General features: G+C 37.6%; 1 protein-coding gene across 1 annotated transcript in view; it reads right to left on the bottom strand.

Annotated features, from left to right (window-relative positions):
- The window catches only part of CFAP53 (cilia and flagella associated protein 53), a 64,232-nt gene that overhangs the window by 39,109 nt on the left and 1,180 nt on the right, over window positions 1-23,943 (bottom strand). Inside the window, exons 2-3 of the mRNA XM_007465590.1 lie at window positions 21,092-21,321; window positions 20,410-20,583 (exon numbers count right to left, since the gene is read on the bottom strand). Of these exons, the coding sequence (XP_007465652.1) occupies window positions 20,410-20,583; window positions 21,092-21,321 (404 nt within the window). The remainder of the gene's footprint in view (window positions 1-20,409; window positions 20,584-21,091; window positions 21,322-23,943) is intronic.

Genomic DNA, 23,943 nt, shown 5'->3' with positions numbered 1-23,943 from the left:
GCATCCGGAGCCTGTGCTCCGCAACGGGAGAGGCCACAACAGTGAGAGGCCCGCCCTCTCAAAAAAAAAAAAAAAAAAAAAAAAGAAATCTGGGGCACAGAGGGAACATACCTCAACATAATAAAGGCCATGTATGACAAACCCACAGCTAACATCATACTCAACAGGGAAAAACTGAAAGCATTTCCACTAAGCTCAGGAATAAGACAAGAATGCCCACTCTCACCACTTTTATTCAACAGTTTGGAAGTCCTAGGCACAGCAATCAGAGAAGAAAAAGAAATAAAAGCAATTCTAATTGGAAACAAAGAAGTAAAACTGTTTGCAGATGACATGATACTATACATAGAAAAATCCTACAGACACCACCAGAAAACTACTAGAGCTCACTGATGAATTTGGTAAAGTTGCAGGATACAAAATAAATACACAGAAATATGTTGCATTTCTATACACTAACAACAAATTATCATAAAGAGAAATTAAGGAAACAATCTCATTTACCATCACATCAAAAAGAATAAAATACCTAGGAATAAACCTACCTAAGGAGGTAAAAGACCTGTACTTGGAACACTAAAAGACTCTAATGAATGGAATTGAAGATGACACAATGAAATGGAAAGATACACTGTGTTCTTGGATTGGAAGAATTAATATTGTTAAAAAAGGATCATACCACACCCAAGGCAATCTACAAATTCAATGCAACCCCTATCAAACTACCAATGGCATCTTTCACAGAAATAGAACAAATAATTTTAAAATCTGTATGGAAACACAAAAGACCCCAAATAGCTAAAGCAATATTGAGAAAGAAGAATACAGCTGGAGAAACCATGCTCCCTGACTTCAGACTATACCACAAAGCTACAGTAATCACAACTGTATGGTACTGGCACAAAAACAGACACACAGATCAATGGAACAGAATAGAGAGCCCAGAAATAAACCCATGAACTTATGGTAAATTAATCTATGATAAAGGAGGCAAGAATATACAATGGAGAAAATACAGTCCCTTCAAAAAGTGTTGGGAAAACTGGACAGCTACATGTAGAATAATGAAATCAGAACATTCTCTAACATCATATATAAAAGTAAGCTCAAAATGGATTAAAGATCTAAATGTAAGACCGGATACCATAAAACTCCTAGAGGAAAACATAGACAGAAGACTCTTTGACATAAACCATAGCAATATTTTTTTTGGATCTGTCTCCTTAAACAAGGGAAATAAATGCAAAAATAAACAAATGGGACCTAATTAAACTTAAAAGCTTTTGCATAGCAAAATAAACAATCGACAAAATGAAAAGACAACCTACTGAATGGGAGAAAATATTTGCAAATGACATGACTGATAAGGGGTTAATATCCAACATATATAAACAGTTCATACAACTCAACATCAAAAGAAAAGAAAAAAAGAAACCCGATTAAAACATGGGCAGAAGAACTGAAGACATTTCTCCAAAGAGGATATGCAAATGGCCAGAAAGCACATGAAAAGATGCTCATCATGGTTAATCATCAGGGAAATGCAAATCAAAACCACAATGAGGGGATTCCCTGGTGGTCCAGTGGCTAGCACTCCATGCTTTCACTGCCGAGGGCCCAGGCTCAATCCCTGGTTGGAGAACTAAGATCCCACGATGCACGAGGCATGGCCAAAAAAAAAAGAAAGAAAGAAACAAAACCACAATGAGATATCACCTTGCACCTGTCAGAATGGCTATTGTCGGGGGAGACCTTCAAGCTGGCAGAGGAGTAACACGTGGAGATCACCTTCCTCCCCACAAATACATCAGAAATACATCTACATGTGGAACAACTCCTACAGAACACGTACTGAACACTGGCAGAAGACCTCAGACCTCCCCAAAGGCAAGAAACTCCCCACGTACCTGGGTAGGGCAAAAGAAAGAAGAAAAAACAGACAAAAGAATAGGAACAAGACCTGCACCTCTGGGAGAGAGCTGTTAAGGGGGAAAAGTTTCCACACACTAGGAAGCCCCTTCACTGGCGGATACAGGTGGCAGAGGCGGGAAGCTTCAGAGCCACAGAGAAGAGTGCAGCAACAGGGGTGCAGAGGGCAAAGCGGAGAGATTCCCACACAGAAGATCAGTGCCGACAAGCACTCACCAGCCTGAGAGGCTTGTCTGCTCACTCGCCAGGGTGGGTGCAGGCTGGGAGCTGAGGTTTGGGCTTCGGAGGTCGGATCCCAGTGAGAGGACTGGGGTTGGCTGCATGAACACAGCCTGAAGGGGCTAGTGCACCACAGCTAGCCGGGAGGGAGTCCGGGAAAAAGTCTGGAACTGCCTAAGAGGCAAGAGACCATTGCTTCGGGGTGCATGAGGAGAGGGGATTCAGAACACTGCCTAAACGAGCTCCAGAGAAAGGCGCGAGCTGTGGCTATCAGCGTGGACCCCAGAGACGGGCATAAAATGCTAAGGCTGCTACTGCAGCCACCAAGAAGCCTGTGTGCAAGCACAGGTCACTACCCACACCTCCCATCCTGGGGGCCTGTGCAGCCCACCACAGCCAGGGTCCCGTGATCCAGGGACAACTTCCCCAGGAGAACACAAGGTGCACCTCAGGCTGTTGCAACGTCATGACAGCCTCTGCCGCTGCAGGCTTGCCTCGCATTCCATACCCCTCCCTCCCCCCGGCCTCAGTGAGCCAGAGCCCCCGAATCAGCTGCTACTTCAACCCTGTCCTGTCTGGGTGCAGAACAGACGCCCTCGGGCAACCTACACACAGAGGCGGGGCCAAATCCAAAGCTGAACCCCAGGAGCTGTGCGAACGAAGAAGAGAAAGGGAAATTTCTCCCAGCAGCCTCAGGAGCAGCAGATTAAACCTCCACAATCAACTTCATGTACCTGCATCTGTGGAATACCTGAATAGACAACGAACCATCCCAAAATTGAGGCGGTGGACTTTGGGAGCAACTGTAGACTTGCGGTTTGCTTCCTGCATGTAATTCGTTTCTGGTTTTATGTTTCCCTTAGTTTAGTATTTAAAGTTTATTATTATTGGTAGGTTTGTTTATTGATTTGGTTGCTTGCTTCCTTTTTTTTATATATAGATATATATATATATATATTTCCTTTTTCTCTTTTTGTGAGTGTGTATGTGTATGCTTCTTTCTGTGATTTTGTCTGTATAGCTTTGCTTTTACCATTTGTCCTAGGGTTCTGTCTGTCCTTTTTCTTTTAGTATAGTTTTTAGCACTTTTTATCATTGGTGGATTTGTTTTTTAGTTTGGTTGCTCTCTTCATTCTTTCTTTCTTTTTTTAAATTACTTTATAATTTTTAATAATTTAAAATTTTTTTATTTTCATAACTTTGTTTTCTTTCTTTCTTTTCTTTCTTTCTTTCTTTCTTTTTTTTCTCCCTTTTCTTCTCAGCCATGTGGTTCACAGGGTCTTGATGCTCTGGCCAGGTGTCAGGCCTGTGCCTCTGAGGTGGGAGAGCCGAGTTCAGGACGTTGGTCCACCAGAGACCTCCTGGCTTCACGTAATATCAAATAGCAAAAGCTCTCCCAGAGATCCCCATCTCAATGCTAAGACCCAGCTCCATTAAATGACCAGCAAATTACTGAGCTAGACACCTTATGCCAAACAACTAGCAAGACAGGAACACAACCCCACCCATTAGCAGACAGGCTGCTGAAAATCATACTAAGTTCACAGACGACCCAAAACACACCACCGGATGCAGTCCTGCCCACCAGAAAGACAAGATCCAGGCTCATCCACCAGAACACAGGCACTAGTCCCCTCCACCACGAAGCCTACACAACCGACTGAACCAACCTTAGCCACTGAGGGCAGACAACAAAAACAACAGGAACAACAAACCTGCAGCCCGTGTAAAGGAGACACCAAAACACAGTAAGTCAAGCAAAATAAGAAGACAGAGAAACACACAGCAGAGGAAGGAGCAAGGTAAAAATCCACCAGACCAAAAAAATGAAGAGAAAATGGGCAGTCTACCTGAAAAAGAATTCAGAGTAATGATAATAAAGATTATCCAAAATCTTGGAAATACAAGGAGAAAATACAAGAAACGTTTAAGAAGGACCTAGAAGAAATAAAGACCAAACAAACAATGATGAACAACACAATAAATGAAATTAAAAATTCTCTAGAAGGAATCAATAGCAGAATAACTGAGGCAGAAGAACGGATAAGTAACCTGGAAGATAAAATAGTGGAAATAACTACCGCAGAGCAGAATAAAGAAAAAAGAATGAAAACAACTGAGGACAGTCTCAGAGACCTCTGGGACAACATTAAATGCACCAACATTCAAATTATAGGGGTCCCAGAAGAAGAAGAGAAAAAGAAAGGGACTGAGAAAATATTTGAAGAGATTATAGTTGAAAACTTCCCTATATGGGAAAGGAAATAGTTAATCAAGTCCAGGAAGCGCAGAGAGTCCCATACAGGATAATTCCAAGGAGAAACATGCCAAGGCACATATTAATCAAACTATCAAAAATTAAATAAAAAGAAAAAACATTAAAAAGAGCAAGGGAAAAGCAACAAATAACATACAAGGGAATCCCTATAAAGATAACACCTGATCTTTCAGCAGAAACTCTACAAGCCAGAAGGCACAGGCAGGACATATTCCAAGTGATGAAAGGGAAAAACCTACAACCAAGATTACTCTATCCAGCTAGAATCTCATTCAGATTCCACAGAGAAATTAAAACCTTTACAGACAAGCAAACACCAAGAGAATTCAGCACCATCAAACCAGCTTTACAACAAATGCTAAAGGAACTTCTCTAGGCAGGAAACACAACAGAAGGAAAAGATCTACAATAACAAACCCAAAACAATTAACAAAATGGTAACAGGAACATACATATCGATAACTAACTTAAATGTAAATGGATTAAATGCTCCAATCAAAAGACAAAGACTGGCTGAATGGATACCAAACAAGACCCACATATAGCTTGTCTACAAAGACTCACGTAAGACCTAGCGACACATACAGACTGAAAGTGAGGGGATGGATAAAGATATTCCATGCAAAAGGAAATCAAAAGAAAGCTGGAGTAGCGATTCTCATATCACACAAAATAGACTTTAAAATAAAGACTATTACAAGAGACAAAGAAGGACACTACATAATAATTAAGGGATCAATCCAAGAAGTTATAACAATTGTAAATATTTGCGCACCCAACATAGGAGCACCTCAGTACAGTACATAAAGCAAATGTTAACAGCCATAAAAGAGGAAAGCGACAGTAACACAATCATAATAGGGGACTTTAACACCCCACTTTCACCAATGGACACATCAGCCAAAATGAAAATAAATAAGGAAACACAAGCTTTAAATGATACATTAAACAGATGGACTTAATTGATATTTTATAGGACATTCCAGCCAAAAACAACAGAATACACTGTCTTCTCAAGTGCTCATGGAACATTCTCCAGGATAGATCATATCGTGGGTCACAAATCAACCCTTGGTAAATTTAAAAAAACTGAAATAGTATAAAGTATCATTTCTGACCACAACACTATGAGACTAAATATCAATTACAGGAAAAAATCTGTAAAAACTAAAAACACACGGAGGTTAAACAATACACTACTAAATAACCAAGAGATCACTGAAGAAATCAAAGAGGAAATCAAAAAATACCTAGAAACAAATGAAAATGAAAACACAATGACCCAAAACCTAGGGGATGCAGCAAAATCAATTCTAAGAGGGAAGTTTATAGCAATACAATCCGACCTTAAGAAACAAGAAACACCTCAAATAAACAACGTAACTTTACACTTAAAGCAGTTAGAGAAAGAAGAACAATAAAACCCCAAAGTCAGCAGAAAGAAAGAAATCATAAAGATGAGAACAGAAATAAATGAAATAGAAAAGAAGGAGACGATCTCAAAGATCAATAAAACTAAAAGCTGGTTCTTTGAGAAGATAAACAAAATTGATAAAATATTAGCCAGACTCATCAACAAAAAAAGGGAGAAGACTCAAATCAACAGAATTAGAAATGAAAAAGGAGAAGTAACAACTGACACTGCAGAAATACAAAGGATCATGAGCGATTACTACAAGCAACTATATGCGGATAATATGGACAACCTGGAAGAAATGGACAAATTCTTAGAAAAGCACAACCTTCTGACACTGAACCAGGAATAAATAGAAAATATGAACAGACCAAACACAAGCACTGAAATTGAAACTGACTGTGATTAAAAATCTTCCAACAAACAAAAGCCCAGGACCAGATGGCTTCACAGGCGAATTCTATCAAACATTTAGAGAAGAGCTAACACCTATCCTTCTCAAACTCTTCCAAAATAAAGCAGAGGGAGGAACACTCCCAAACTCAATTTACGAGGCCACCATCACCTTGATACCAAAACCAGACAAAGATGTCACAAAGAAAGAAAACTACAGGCCAATATCACTGATGAACATAGATGCAAAAATCCTCAACAAAATACTAGCAAACAGAATCCAACAGCACATTAAAAGGAAGATACACCATGATCAAGTGGGGTTTATTCCAGGAATGCAAGGATTCTTCAATATACGCAAATCAATCAACATGATAAATCATATTAACAAATTGAAGGAGAAAAACCATATGATCATCTCAATAGATGCAGAGAAAGCTATCGACAAAATTCAACACCCATTTATGATAAAACCCCTGCAGAAAGTAGGCATAGAGGGAACCTTCCTCAACATAATAAAGGCCATATATGACAAACCCACAGACAAGTTCGTCTTCAATGGTGAAAAACTGAAACCTTTTCCACTAAGATCAGGAACAAGACAAGGTTGCCTATTCTCACCACTCTTACTCAATATAGTTTTGGAAGTTCTAGCCACAGCAATCAGAGAAGAAAAAGAAATTAAAGGAATCCAAATCGGAAAAGAAGAAGTAAAGCTGTCACTGTTTGCAGATGACATGATACTCTACATAGAACATCCTAAAGATGCTACCAGAAAACTACTAGAGCTAGTCAATGAATTTGGTAAAGTAGCAGGATACAAAATTAATGCACAGAAATCTCTGGCATTCCTATACACTAATGATGAAAAATCTGAAACTGAAATTAAGAAAACACTCCCATTTACCATTGCAACAAAAAGAATAAAATATCTAGGAATAAACCTACCTAGGGACACAAAAGACCTGTATGCAGAAAATTATAAGACACTGATGAAAGAAATTAAAGATGATACAAATAGTTGGAGAGATATACCAGGTTCTTGGATTGGAAGAATCAACATTGTGAAAATGACTCTACTACCCAAAGCAATCTACAGATTCAATGCAATCCCTATCAAACTACTACTGGCATTTTTCACAGAACTAGAACAAAAAATTTCAGAATTTGTATGGAAACACAAAAGACCCCGAACAGCCAAAGCAATCTAGAAAACAAAAAACAGAGCTGGAGGAATCAGGCTCCCTGACTTCAGACTATACTACAAAGCTACAGTAATCAAGACAGTATGGTACTGGCACAAAAACAGAAATACAGATCAATGGAACAGGATAGGAAGCCCAGAGATAAACCCACGCACATATGGTCACCTTATCTTTGATAAAGGAGGCAAGAATATAGAGTGGAGAAAAGACAGCCTCTTCAATAAGTGGTGCTGGGAAAACTGGGCAGGTACATGTAAAAGTATAAAATTAGAACACTCCTGAACACCATACACAAAAATAAATTCAAAATGGATTAAAAACCTAAATATAAGGCCAGACACTGTCAAACTCTTAGAGAAAAACAGGCAGAACACTCTGTGACATAAATCACAGCAAGATCCATTTTGACCCACCTCCTAGAGAAATGTAAATAAAAACAAAAATAAACAAACGGAACCTAATGAAACATAAAAGCTTTTGCACAGCAACGGAAAACATAAACAAGACCAAAAGACAACCCTCAGAATGGGAGAAAATATTTGTAAATGAAGCAACTGACAAAGGATTAATCTCCAAAATTTACAAGCAGCTCATGCAGCTCAATAACAAAACAAACAAACAACCCAATCCAAAAATGGGCAGAAGACCTAAACAGACATTTCTCCAAAGAAGACATACAGATTGCCAACAAACACATGAAAGAATGTTCAACATCACTAATCATTAGAGAAAAGCAAATCAAAAATACAATGAGGTATCATCTCACACCAGTCAGAATGGCCATCATGAAAAAATCTAGAAACAATTCATGCTGGAGAGGGTGTGGAGAAAAGGGAACACTCTTGCACTGTTGTTGGGAATGTAAATTGATACAGCCACTATGGAGAACAGTATGGAGGTTCCATAAAAAACTACAAATAGAACTACCATATGACACAGGCATCCCACTACTGGGCATATACCCTGAGAAAACCATAATTCAAAAAGAGTCATGTACCAAAATATTCATTGCAGCTCTGTTTACAATAGCCAGGACATGGAAGCAACCTAACTGTCCATCAACAGATGAATGGATAAAGATGTGGCACATATATACAATGGAATATTACTCAGCCATAAAAAGAAACGAAATTGAGTTATTTGTAGTGAGGTGGATGGACCTAGAGTCTGTCATACAGAGTGAAGTAAGTCAAAAGGAGAAAAACAAATACTGTATGCTAACACATATATATGGAATCTAAGAAAAAATAATGTCATGAACAGCATAGGGGTAGGACGGGAATAAAGACATAGACCTACTAGAGCGTGGAATTGAGGATATGGGGAGGGGGAAGGGTAAGCTGGGACAAACTGAGAGAGTGGCATGGACATATATACACTACCAAACGTAGAGTGGATAGCTAGTGGGAAGCGGCCACATGGCACAGGGAGATCAGCTAGGTGGTTTGTGACCACCTAGAGGGGTGGGATAGGGAGGGTGGGAGGGAGGGAAATGCAAGAGGGAAGAGATATGGGAACATATGTATATGTATAACTGATTCACTTTGTTATAAAGCAGTAAGTAACACACCATTGTAAAGCAATTATACTCCAATAAACATGTTAAAAAAAAATACTAGCAAACAGAATCCAAAAGCACATTAAAAGGATCATAAATCATGATCAAGTGGCATTTACCCCAGGAATGCAAGGATTCTTCAGTATACTCAAATCAATCAATGTGATACACCTTGTTAACAAACTGAAGGAGAAAAACCATATGATCCTCTCAATATATGCAGAAAAATCTTTCAACAAAATTCAACACCCATTTATGATAAAAACCCTCCAGAAAGTCGGCACAGAGGGAACTTACCTCAACATAATAGAGACCATGTATGACAAACCCACAGTCAACATTCTTCTCAATGGTGAAAAACTGAAACCATTTTCTCTAAGATCAGAAACAAGACAAGTTTGTCCACTCTCACTGCTATTATTCAATATAGTTTTGGAAGTTTTAGCCACAGGAATCAGAGAAGAGAAACAAATAAAAGGAATCCAAATCGGAAACGAAGAAGTAAAGCTGTCACTGTTTGCAGATGACATGATACTCTACACAGAGAATCCTAAAGATGCTACCAGAAAACTACTAGAGCTAATCAATGAATTTGGTAAAGTAGCAGGATACAAAATTAATGCACAGAAATCTCACTAATGATGACAAATCTGAAAGTGAAATTAAGAAAACACTCCCATTTATCACTGCAACAAAAAGAATAAAATATCTAGGAATAAACCTACCTAAGGAGAAAAAAGACCTGTATGCAGAAAATTATAAGACAATGATGAAAGAAATTAATGATGATACAAATAGATGGAGAGATATACCATGTTCTTGGATTGGAAGAATCAATATTGTGCAAATGACTCTAGTACCCAAAGCAATCTACAGATTCAATGCAATCCCTACCAAACTACCACTGGAATTTTTCAGAGCTAGAACAAAAATTTCACAATTTGTATGGAAACACAAAAGACCGCAAACAGTCAAAGCAATCTTGAGAACAAAAAACGAAGCTGGAGGAATCAGGCTCCCTGACTTCAGACTATACTACAAAGCTACAGTAATCAAAAGTATGGTACTGGCACAAAAACAGAAATATATATCAATGGAACAGGACAGAAACCCAGAGATAAAGCCATGCACATATGGTCACCTTATCTTTGATAAAGGAGGCAAGAATATACAGTGGAGAAAAGACAGCCTCTTCAATAAGTGGTGCTGGGAAAACTGGGCAGGTACATGTAAAAGTATGAAATTAGAACACTCCCTAACACCATACACAAAAATAAACTCAAAATGGATTAAAGACCTAAATGTAAGGCCAGACACTGTCAAACTCTTAGAGGAAAACATAGGCAGAACACTCTATGACATAAATCACAGCAAGATCCTTTTTGACCCACCTCCTAGAGAAATGGAAATAAAAACAAAAATAAACAAATGGGACCTAATCAAATATAAAAGCTTTTGCACAGCATAAACAAGACCAAAAGACAACCCTCAGAATGGGAGAAAATATTTGCAAATGAAGCAACTGACAAAGGATTAATCTCCAAGATTTACAAGCAGCTCATGCAGCTCAATAACAAAAAAACAAACAACCCAATCCAAAAATGGGCAGAAGACCTAAACAGACATTTCTCCAAAGAAGATATACAGATTGCCAACAAACACATGAAAGAATGTTCAACATCACTAATCATTAGAGAAATGCAAATCAAAACTACATTGAGGTATCACCTCACACCGGTCAGAATGTCCATCATCAAAAAATCTGCAAACAATAAATGCTGGAGAGGGTGTGGAGAAAAGGGACCCCTCTTGCACTGTTGGTGGGAATGTAAATTGATCCAGCCACTATGGAGAACAGTATGGAGGTTCCTTAAAAAACTAAGAATAGAACTACCATATGACCCAGCAATCCCACTACTGGGTGTATACCTTGAGAAAACCATAATTCAAAAAGAGTCATGTACCAAAATGTTCATTTCGGCTCTGTTTACAATGGCCAGAACATGGAAGCAATGTAAGTGTCCATCATTGAATGAATGGATAAAGGAGATGTGGCACATATATACAATGGCATATTACTCAGCCATAAAAAGAAACGAAATTGAGATATTTGTAGTGAGGTGGATGGACGTAGAGTCTGTCATACAGAGTGAAGTAAGTCAGAAAGAGAAAGACAAATACCGTACGCTAACACATATATATGGAATCTAAAAAAAAAAAAAAAGATTCCGAAGAAACTAGTGGCAGGACAAGAATAAAGATGCAGACGTAGAGAATGGAGTTGAGGACACGGGGAGGGGGAAGGGTAAGCTGGGACGAAATGAGAGAGTGGCATGGACATATATACACTATCAAATGTAAAATAGATAGCTAGTGGGAAGCAGCTGCATAGCACAGGAGATTAGCTCAGTGTTTTGTGACCACCTAGAGGGGTGGGATAGGGAGGGTGGGAGGTAGACGCAAGAGGGGGGGGATATGGGGATATATGTATACGTATAGCTGATTCACTTTCTTATAGAGCAGAAACTAACAAAACATTGTAAAGCAATTATACTCCAATAAAGATGTTAAAAAAAAAGAATGGCTATCATCAAAAAGAACATAAATAACAATGTTGGCAAGGATGTTGCACTATTGGTAGCAATGTAAATTAGTGCAGCCACTTTGGAAAACAGCATGAAAGTTTCTCTAAAAAGTAAAAACAGAACTACCATATGACCCAGCAATTCCAGTCCTGGGTACATATCCAAAAATAAAAAACAAACACTAATTCAAAAAGACACACACACCACAATGTTCATAGTAGCAGTATTTATAATTGTCAAGATATGGAAGCAACCTAAGGGTCCGTTAACAGATGAATGGATAAAGAAGATATGGCATATACATATAATGGAATACTACTCAGCCATAAAAAAGAATGAAATTTTGCCATTTGCAGCAACATGGATGGACTTGGAGAGCATTATGCTAAGTGAAATAAGTCAAACAGAGAAATACAAATACCATATGATATCACTTACATGTGGAATCCAAAAAAATACAAGAAACTAATGACTATAATTAAAAAGAAGCAGACTCACAGATATAGAGAACAAGCCTAGTGGTTACCAGTGGGGAGAGGGAAGTGGGGAAAGGCAATACAGGGGTAGGGGATTAAAAAAGTTTTTTTCACGATGTACCAACTTTTTCTCTGTGAAAGACACCCCTAAGAGGAAAAAAAAAACAAGCTACAGACTAGGAAAAACTATTTCTAAACCACATATCCTACAAAGGACTCATATCTGGAATATACAAAGACTTTTCAAAACTTAACAGCTAATCCAATTAGAAAATGGGAAAAGATATGAAGAGACACTTCACCAAATTGAATGTACACAAATAAGCATATGAAAAGTTGTTCAACACCACCACCCATTAGGGAAATGCCAGTAAAGGTGGCAATGAGATATCATTACACACCTCTGCTGTAATAGTGACAGTATGAAAAGCTGGCAAAGATATGGAAAAACTTAATCTTTTACACATTACTGGTAGAAATATAAAATCGTACAGCCACACTGGAAAACAATTTGTCAGTTTCTTACAAAATTAAGCATACATATAAGACCCAGCATATGGCAATTATCCTAGAGAAAGGAAAACTTATGTTCACACAACTATCTGTACACAAATGTTCTTATCAGATTCATTTATAATAGTTAAAAACTAGAAACAATCAAAATGTACTGCAATAAGTGAATTATTTATAGAAACTTAAGTACATCCATGCAATGGAATACCACTCAGCAATAAAAAGGACAAACTATTGATACATGCAGCAATTTGGATGAACCTCAAAGGCAATTCATTGACTGAAAAGAGCCAATTTCGAAAGATCACATATTGTATGATTCCATTTATATAAAATTCTTGAAATGATGAAATTATGGAGATGGAAAAGGGATTAGATGTTGCCTGAGGTTAGGAATGATGGGGGTGACAGTGGTGGTTGTGACTATAAAGGGGAACACAAGGGAGACTTTTGTTATGATGGAACAGTTCTGTATCTTGATTGTGGTGGGGGATTAGATGGATCTACACATGTGATAAAATGGCACAGAATTATACACATACATTATACCAATGTCAATTTCCTTGTAGGATACTGTGTTATAGTTACATAAGATATAACCATTGGAGGAAACTGGGACTGTAAGAATACATGAGATTTTTGTACTATCTTTTCAATTTCTATGAATATATAATTATTTAAAAATAAAAAAAATTTTGGGCTTCCCTGGTGGTGCAGTGGTTGCGAGTCCGCCTGCTGATGCAGGGGACACGGGTTTGTGCCCCGGTCCAGGAAGATCCCACATGCCACAGAGCGGCTAGGCCCGTGAGCCATGGCCACTGAGCCTGCGTGTCCGGAGCCTGTGCTCTGCAACAGGAGAGGCCACAACAGTGAGAGGCCCGCGTACCGCAAAAAATAAATTAATAAATAAATTTTAAATCACTGGTTATCTTGTCACTGTTATTCATTTCATTTCAATTCATTATTATTACTGAAAATAATTTTGCTGTTTAGAAGCCTTGGAGCAATGAAAATGACCCGTTCTAGAGTGTCAAATATTCTAGGTATGCCACTGAATATACCTAAAAGAAATGAATGTGCTTGTCCACCAGAAGACACGTACAAGAATGTCCACAGCAGCTTTATTTTTAAGAATAAACTGGAAATAACTGAAATGCCTATAACCTGGAAGATGAATAAATTGTGGTATATTCACACAATGGAATACTAAAAGGAAGAGGAGGGGAAAGGAGAGGAAGAGGAAAAATTTCATCTCACTTTATGTATACATTAAAGCCTCAATTATATTTTCAGTAATGGGGCCTGATTTAGCATCCTTGATCAAAATTTAACACTGCCCCTTCACCGTTATAATGAATTAAAACTATATTTGCTGCTCTATATTAAAGAGTTGGTGGTATTACATAAAAAACACTGAAAACAGTTGGATTTCAAATGAATTATGGTAGTCTCCCTTATCCACCATTTCACTTTCTAAAGTTTCTATTACCCACAATCAACTGTGGTCTGAAAACATTAAATGGAAAACTCCAGAAATAAACAATTCATAAGTTTTTCAATTGCACTCTGTTCTAAGTAGCGTAATGAAATTGTGCACCCACTTGGGATCTCCAACCGTCAACATTTTCTGCTCCTGACATCAACCATCAACATCGTCATTGATCAGTGATCCAGGATCACCCAAAGCAGGTGATCCTGCTTCTGACATGTGGTCAGAAGGCCAGTAGCCTAATGCTACATCACAACGTCTACATCATTCACTTCACTTCATCTTACTTATCACATAGACATTTTATCATCTCACATCATCACAAGAAGAAGGGTGAGTACAGTACAATAAGATATTTTGAGACAGAGAGATAGACCACATTCATTAATTTTATTACAGTATATTGTTATAACTGTTCCATTTCATTATTGTTGTTAATCCCTGACTGTGCCTAATTTATAAATTAAATTTTATCATAGGTCTGTATGTATTGGAAAAAACATAGTATATACAGAATTTGGTACTCGCCCCAGTTTCAGACATTTACTGGGGATGGATAAGGGGGGCTACTGTATATTGTTGCAGGATATAACTGTTTCTTCAAAAATTCTAATAATTCATCTAACTAGCAAGTTATACAACTTGAAGTTGTATACTTAGTTATATAAGATCTCTCTATGAAATCTGTAAAAACTGTTACCAAATTAATACGTATTTTAAGAGCACAAACCACTTATGAAACTTCATTTTTATTACTGTGTCAAAAAACATTTACTAGAGAGTGGAAAATATATTAATGGTCCATTGAAATTCACTTCCCAGTGTCCCCTTTGCCCCTTACAGCATCTTCTCCTCTAGCAGCCAGTAGGGAGAATCCAGATCCTGCCAAAGACAGGATGTGAGGCTATGCTTTACATACACTCGAGAGAACAAGAAGTGTAGAGCAGGTGCATCCATAGAAACGGTCTGAGAAAGGTCTCAGAATCCCTAGCTGGGCTGATTGGTGATGGTATTTCTTTCCTGAGGCCAGCTAGTAAAAACTGGAGGGGGTAAATACTTCTTTAAATGCAAAGACAGCAACACAAGACTTCGAAGCATACAAAAAATCAAGGAAACAGACACCAACAAAGGAACACGACGATTGTCTAATAACCAATCCTAAAGAAATAAAGCTCTACAAATTACCTGATGAAAAATTCCAAACAATTGTTTTAAGGAAGGTTGGTAAACTACCAGAGAACACAGATAGACAATGCAACAAAATCAGGAAAACAACACAGGAACAAAATGAGAAATTCAACAGAGATAGAAATCATCAAAAAGAACCAAACAGAAATTCTGGAGCTGAAGAATACAATGAATGAAATGAAAAATCCAAGAGACAGCATCAACATCAGGCGTGAACAAACAAAACAGAGGAAAAAAGTCTGAGAACTCAAAGACAGGTAATTTGAAATTATCTAGTCAGTGTGTCTGAATGTATAAAAAACAAGATCCAACAATTTGTTGCTTACAAGAGACTTGCTTCAGCTTTAAGGATACACATATCTTTAAAGTGAAGGGATGGGAAAAGATATTTCATGCAAGTAGAAAGCAAAAGAGCAGAGGTAGCTACACTTATGTTAGATAAAATACACTTTAACTCAAAAGCTGTAATAAGAGAGAAAGTCATTATATAATGATAAAAGGGTCAATTCATCAAAAGGATATAACAATTATAAATATAGATTCATCCCTTGGTATGTGCAGGGGATTTGTTTGAGGACCTGCTACAGATACCAAAACCCACAGATGCTCAAGTCCTGTAGTCAACCCTCCACATCCCTGGTTCCACATCTGCAAATTCAACTAATCCCGGATCATGTAGTACTGCATTTATTGAAAAAACCACATTTAAGTGGACCTGCAGAGCTCATATCTGTGTTGTTCGAGGGGTCAGCTATATATGCACCCAACAGGAGAGCACTCAAATATGTTAAGCAAATATTAACAGATATCAAAGTAGAAACAGACAGCAGTGCAGTAATAGTAGGGAACTTCAATACTCCACTTTCAACAGTGCATACATCATCCAGACAGAAAATCAGTAAGGAAACACTGGATTGAACCACACTTTAGATCAAATGCACCTAACAGACATACACAGAACATTCCATCTAATAGCAGCAGAATACACATTCTTCTCAAGTACACATGGAACATTCTCCAGGATAGATCACATGCTAGGTCACAAAAAAGTCTTAACAGATTTAAAAAGATTAAAATCATATAAGTATCTTTTCGGACCACAATGGCATAAAACTAGAAACCAAACACCAGAAGAAAGCTGGAAAATTAACAAATCTGTGGAAATTAAACAACACACTTCTGAATAACCAATGGGTCAAAGAAGAAATGAAAAGGAAATCAAAAAATATCTTAAATGAAAACAGAAATACAACATACCCAAACTTATGGGATGCAACAAAAGCAGCTTTAAGAGGGAAGTTTATAGCAATAAACACCTATATTAAGAGAAAAGAAAGATCTCAAATAAACAACCTGACTTTAAACCTCAAGGAACTATAAAAAGAACAAACTAAGCCCAAAGTAAGCAGAAGGAAGAAAATAACAAAGATCAGGGCAGAAATAAATGAAGTAGAGACTAGAAAAATGATAAAACATATCAATGAAAGTAAAGCTGGTTTTTTGAAAAGATAAACAAAATTGACAACCTTTAGCTGGACTAGCTAAGGAAAAAAGAGAGAAGATTTGACTAAATAAAATCAGAAATGAAAGAGGAAACATTACAACCGATACTGCAGTAATACAAGGGATCATGAGAGACTATTATGAACAATTATATGCAAACAAATTAGATAATCTAAAAAATGGATAAATTCCTAGACACATATAAACTACCAAGGCTGAATCATGACAAAATAGAAAATCTGAAAAGACCAATAATGAGTAAAGAGATTGAACCAGTAATCAAAAATCTACCAATAGGGCTTCCCTGGTGGTGCAGTGGTTGGGAGTCCGCCTGCCAATGCAGGGGACGTGGGTTCATGCCCCGGTCCAGGAGGATCCCACATGCTGTGGAGCAGCTGGGCCCGTGAGCCATGGCCGCTGAGCCTGCATGTCTGGAGCCTGTGCTCCGCGGCAGGGGAGGCCAAAGAGGTGAGAGGCCCGCATACTGCAAAAAAAAAAAAAAAAAAAATCTACCAATAAAGAAAAGTCCAGGACCAAATGCTTTCACTGGTGAGTTCTACCAAATATTTAAAGAAGAATTAATACCCATCTTTCTCAAATCCTCCAAAAAAATTGAAAAAGAGAAAACGCTTCCAATATCCCTGAATAACACAGATGCAAAAATCCTCAATATAATACTAGCATGGCAAATTTAACAGCACATTAAAAGAAGCAGATACCATGATCAAGTGGAATTTATCCTTGGGATGCAAGGATGGTTCAACATGTGCAAATCAATAAATGTGATATACCACATTAACAGAATGTAGGATAAAAAGTATATGATCATCTTAATACAGAAAAAGGTTTGACAAATTCACGATAAAAAAAAACTCTCAACAAATTACGTATAGAAGGAATGTAGCTCAACACAATAAAGGCCATATATAACAAGTGCACAGCTAACATCATGCTAAAAACTAGAAAACTGAAGGCTTTTCCTCTAAAATCAGGGATAAGACAAGGGTGCCCACTCTTGCCACTTGTATTCAACATAGTACTGGAAATCCTAGCCAGAGCAATTAGGCAAGAAAAAGAAATAAAAGACATCCAAAATGAAAAGGAAAAAGTAAAATTATCTGTTTGCAGATGACATGATCTTGCATATAGAAAACCCTGAAGACTCCATCAAAAACTGTTAGAACTAATCAATGAATTCAGTAAAGCTATAGGATTTGAAATCAACAAACAAAATCAGTTGCATTTTTTACACTAATAATGAACTATCTGAAAGAGAAATTAAGAAAACAATCCCTTTTGCAACAGCTTCAAAAGCAATAAAATACGAAAGAATACATTTAACCAAGGAGGTTAAAGATCTGTACACTGAAAATTATGAGACACTGATGAAAGAAACTGAAGACTCAAATAAATGGAAAGATATCCTTTGTCCTTGGGTTGGAAGAATTAATATTTTTAAAATGTCCACACTGGGGCTTCCCTGGTGGCGCAGTGGTTAAGAATCCGCCTGCCAATGCAGGAGACACGGGCTCGAGCCCTGGTCTGGGAAGATCCCACATGCCGTGGAGCAACTAAGCCCATGAGCCACAATTACTGAAGCCTGTCCACCCTAGAGCCTGTGCTCCACAAAAGAGAAGCCACCACAATGAGAAGCCTGTGCACCACAATGAAGAGTAGCCCCCGCTCGCCGCAACTAGAGAAAGCCTGCATGCAGCAACGAAGACCCAACACAGCCAAAAATAAATAAACAAAATTTAATTAATTAATTTTTAAAAATGTCCATACTACGCAAAGTGATCTACTGGTTCAATGCCATCCTTATCCAAATTTGAATGGCATTTTCACAGAAACAGAAAAAGAAAAATCCCCAAATTCCAACTGAATTACAAAAGACCATGAATAGCCAAAGCAATCTTGAGAAAGAAGAACAAAGCTGGAAGCATCACATACTTGATTTCCATCTATATTACAAAGCTATCATAATCAAAACAGTATGGTAGCTGCATAAATACAGTTGCATAGACCAGTGGAACAGAATAGAGGGCCCAGAAATAAATCCAGGCATATATGGTCAACCAATCTTTTACAAGGAGACCAAGAACACACAATGAGGAAAGGATAGTCTCTTCATTAAACAGTCTCTTGGTAAAACTGGATATCTACATGCAAAAGAATGAAATTGCATCCCTATATACACCATTCAAAAAAATTAACTCAAGGGCTTCCCTGGTGGCACAGTGGTTGAGAGTCTGCCTGCCGATGCAGGGGACACAGGTTCGTGCCCCTGTCCAGGAAGATCCCACATGCCGCGGAGCAGCTAGGCCCGTGAGCCATGGCTGCTGAGCCTGCGCGTCTGGAGCCTGTGCTCTGCAACAGGAGAGGCCACAACAGTGAGAGGCTTGCATATGGCAAAAAAAAAAAAAAAAAATAACTCAAAATGGATTAAAAATTTAAACATAAGACCTGAAACTGTAAAACACATAGAAGAAAACACAGAGAAAAAGCTCCTTGACATTGGTCTTGACAATGATTTTTCAGATATGACACTAAAAGCAAAGGCAACAAAATGAAAAATAAACCAGTAGGACTATATCCAATTAAAAAGCTTCTGCGCAGCAATGGAAACAATCAACAAAATAAAAAGGCAACCTACAGAATGGAAGAGAATATTTTTCAAACCATATATCTGTTAAAGCGTTAATATCTAAAATACATAAGAAACTCATTTAACTCAATAGCAAAAAAAAAAAAACAAACCAAATAATCTGACTAAAAAAATGAGCAAAAGTCCTGAACAGACATTTTTCCAAGAAGACATACAAATAGCCAACAAGTATGTGAAAACATCACTAATCACCAGAAAAATGCAAATCAGAACCACAATGAGATATCACCTCACACCTGTTCAGATGGCTATTATAAAAAAGACAAGAGGTGACAAGTGTCGGCAAGGATGTAGAGAAAACGACACCTTTGTACACTGTTGGTGGGAATATAAATTGGTATCGCCGTTCTGAAAAACAGTATGGAGATCCCTCAAAAAATTTAAACCAGAACTACCATATGGAAACAAACTAAGTGTCCACTGATGTATGAATGGATAAAGAAAGTATGAAATGGAATATTATTCAGCATAAAAAAGAAAATTCTGCCATTTGAGACAACATGGATGAACCTGGAGGATATAATACTAAGTGAAATAAGCCAGACAGAGAAATACAAGTACTGTATGATCTCACTAAATGTGGAATCTAAGAAAAAAAAGTTGAACATATAGAAACAGAGAGTAGAATGCTGATTCTCAGGGGTTATGGGGTGGGAGAAATCTGAACATATTGGTCAAAGGATACAAATTTTCAGTTATAAGATGAATGAATAAGTTTTGGGGATCTAATGTACAGTATGGTGACTACAGGCAATAATACTGTATTATATACTTGGAATATGCTAAGAGAGTGAATCTTATGCATTCTCACCACAAAACAAACAAAACTCCTCAGTATCTGCATTATGCAATGATGTATATATAATTAACAAGACTTAAAGGTACAACTACTGTGTATACCCTCTTAAGGCTACACTTTACTGTAGTTAGCTTTCCTAAATAATTTAATATACCAACTCCAGATTCTGTGTGTGTGTTTTTCTGATATCATTACCTGAATTGCTGGTCTAGCTTTCCAGCCACAAAATCCTGTCTCTCTTTTTCTTTCTTCTCTCTTAATAATCTGATTTTATCTCTCATTCTATCTTTTTTCTCCTCAATTGTTTCTTCTTTCAATTGCATTTCAATAAAATATTCGTTTTCTTCTGATGCTAAAAGTTCACGTAACCTAAGTTCACAAAACAAAATGACAACAGAAAAGGAAATTAAAACTATCATGCCACATATACCATTTCATTAACTGATTTTTATTTTGTTAAATCTGATTTCAGAAGTACACGTTCAGTCATAAATTTTGTAAGAAGGAAAGATCATTACAGCATTCCATAAAATAAGACTAGTTGCCATTTAAAGCAATAAAGATACTAATCTATGCCATATTTTATTTGATCACATACAGATGAGATATGCAATGTATATCTTCAACAAAAAAGCAAAATGAGCAGATTTTAATTAAAAATAAAGAAATCTGAAACAATATGTTCTTTTGCTTTCTATCAAACATAGGTTATCACAAGTGAAAATAGAAACAAGCAATAGCTATTGGTTTGGCAGGAATATGCATAGCTCAGCCATGATCCTTACTGTAAAAATTCACTTGATTTTTGATTGACCAATCTCAACCTGTGGTTTTAGGAATGTTTCAGAGTCTGGATCAGCTGGTTTATGAGCCTTACTTATTTCGTCTTTCTTCAGTATTGATGATAAACCCTTGCATGGCATCCTTGACTCTTGCTTTCACAAGACTGTCCACAAACTTGCGGTCATTGTGCTGGTCCCACTCAGCTTTCAAGCGATCCCGCTCGTTTGACTTAATGGAAGCCAAAATAGCATGATGCTTCTGATGGCTGCGTCGGATTCTTTCCAGATGATGCTCAGCCCCTTGGCTTTTGGGAGGCTTGGCTCTCTGAAAACAAATAGCAACTATCACTTATGATAGACCCAAAATCAGTTGCATATTTTCAATTAATCATGACCTCCACCAATACTCATATTAATCAAAACTTGGTATATAAAACTAATACATCCTGCTACAACTGCAAACAACTTAGGTGCCTAAGATGTAACTTGTTTGATTCTTTGAACCTATACCTAAGATGTCATCAAATCAGTCTCAAATATTTCTCAAATGCCATTTGAGTAAAAGTTCATGGAATTATAAAGTTAAAAATTTGAACAGGGCTCCAGAGATTATCTAGTCAATAGATAATTGACTAGATAATCTCTGGATTATCTAGATAAGTTATAACTTAACAACAGATAAGTTATTTGCTCAAAGTGCTTTAAATAGTTAGGGCAGATCTGGATAGAACAAGAATTAGAGGTCTTCTAATTCCTGACCTTGATCTTGCCACCAACTATCCCACATTGTTTCTCAGGGGTGGACAACATAGCTACCAACATAAAAATTCTTTCATTTAAGAGACTACTATCTAAGTATAAGGATATATCAATATATAACAAGTTGTGACAATGAAAAACCCTTTACTAAGAAGGAAGCAAGGAAGATAGAAAGGGAGGGAGGGAAAGAAGGAAAAGAAAAGGGGGAAAAAAAAAAACCCCTAGTGGTAGAACTTTTTTCCTATTTCTATTGTGCCCAGTTTAATGTAAGAGCTGTGCTCCTGACATTTTGGGGTAAATTGAATTTCTGTAAATATGTTCATTTTATACAAACTTCCACCAGAAATTTGGAAATGCATACATCATTGTGAATACATATTGACACATTTAATAAAATCATATGGACTATATCTTTTTCATTTCTGTATTCCTAGCAATGAACATGCCTACCAGCATCAGGTTCTCAATATGAAAGGGAAAGATGAATGAATGAAACAATGTTTATGGGTGGGCTTGATGTGATTCCTGCTCCTCCTGGGCCACCATGAAATCCATGGTCTTGAGCTTTGTATTTTCAGCCAGTTTTATCAAATCATCCTTAGGTGAGTAGTGAGACTCTGGTGTGCTGATTCACAGTAACAAAACTTTTTTTTTTGTGGTACACGGGCCTCTCACTGTTGTGGCCTCTCCCATTGCGGAGCACAGGCTCCAGACACGCAGGCTCAGTGGCCATGGCTCACGGGCCTAGCCGCTCCGTGGCATGTGGGATCTTCCCAAACCGGGGCACAAACCCGTGTCCCCTGCATCGGCAGGCAGACTCTCAACCACTGCGCCACCAGGGAAGCCCAGTAACAAAACTTTTAACTCATGTGGCAGAGTCAATCTGGGGAAAGAAAATCAACATTTGAAGATAGCTTCATGAAGAGATTCAGGGCTCAGGGTATATATATATATACACACACACACCTAGATTAGTTGAACAAGATAATACAAAGCTGAGGTAGGTTGGAGACAAAAGATGATGTTGAGGGTTACATCATGGGAAGTAGCTAATTCATATCCAAATTATTTAGAGCCTAGATTTAGTTAAAAAACTACTGTTCTCTAATACATAAAACATTTTATGAATGTGGATTCAGTGACAACAAAGCAGAGCTGGGTCAACGCTGCACCCTGGGCAGGATATACATAGGAACTCACGCTCCCAGTAGACAGATGGGCTGAGAACAGGAACCAAGCACCAAGGTCATAAGGAATCAATTGTCAAATTGTCAGGGCAAGAACCAGGTTCTGAGGTACATTTTGACTGAAGAGGGGGATGGGGGTGGAGGGTGGTGAGAAACAGCCTGAGCAGTAGCTGGGGATTAGGAAGCCCTTTAAGGCTTGGGCATCCTGTGTAGGACTTTGTGATCAGGAAGGACCTTATCTCTGGATGAACAGGTATGATCTGGAGTTCTCTAACAACGAGGTGGTGCCAATCCATGCAGAGTCTTAGCATTATGTAATCAAAACCTGTCCTGTTTAACAGAAATATAATATAAACCAGATATGTAATTTAATAACATTTTCTAGTAGCTATATTTTAAAAAGTAAAAAGAAACAGGGGAAATTAATTTTAATAATATATTTTTATTTAACCAATATATCCAAAATATTATCATTTCAACATGTGACTCTACGCATAGTTCAAGTGCTCAAAAGCCATTTGTGGCTAGTGGCCACCATAATGGACACTGCAACTCTTAAACCATGCTAAATTCAGAACAAAGGGTTTAATAACTACTCTGTACTTTCAAGGTCACTGAAGGCTTCTGTTACTGCAATATCTCAAATTAGTTTCTACTATTACAGTTTACAGTTTAACGTCTTAAAGAATGATGTCTTACAGCCTAGGTTTGATCCTGGCCTCTACTGATTACTAATTGTGTGATCTTGAGCAAGTTACTTAATCTTTTTAAGTCTCAGTTTTCTCACCTGTTAAAATGAGCAAAATAAATGTCCTCCTAAAAAATTATTTCAAGAAGTAAATAACTGGGTTCCTAGGAGGCACTCACCAAATAGCTGCTCCTTTTGCTTCTCCATTACTTCAGACATTTCATCTTTCACCAACTTCTCCTGGAGGAATTGTTTAGCATCCAAGTCTCATCTCTGGTGGCTTTAATTCTTCTCCCACCACAACTCTGCAACC

The sequence above is a fragment of the Lipotes vexillifer genome, unplaced genomic scaffold (genome assembly GCF_000442215.2).
Source record: "Lipotes vexillifer unplaced genomic scaffold, Lipotes_vexillifer_v1.1 scaffold36, whole genome shotgun sequence".
In the NCBI taxonomy this organism is placed as follows: Eukaryota; Metazoa; Chordata; class Mammalia; order Artiodactyla; family Lipotidae; genus Lipotes; species Lipotes vexillifer.
This window is presented reverse-complemented; position numbering and strand designations above follow the sequence as displayed.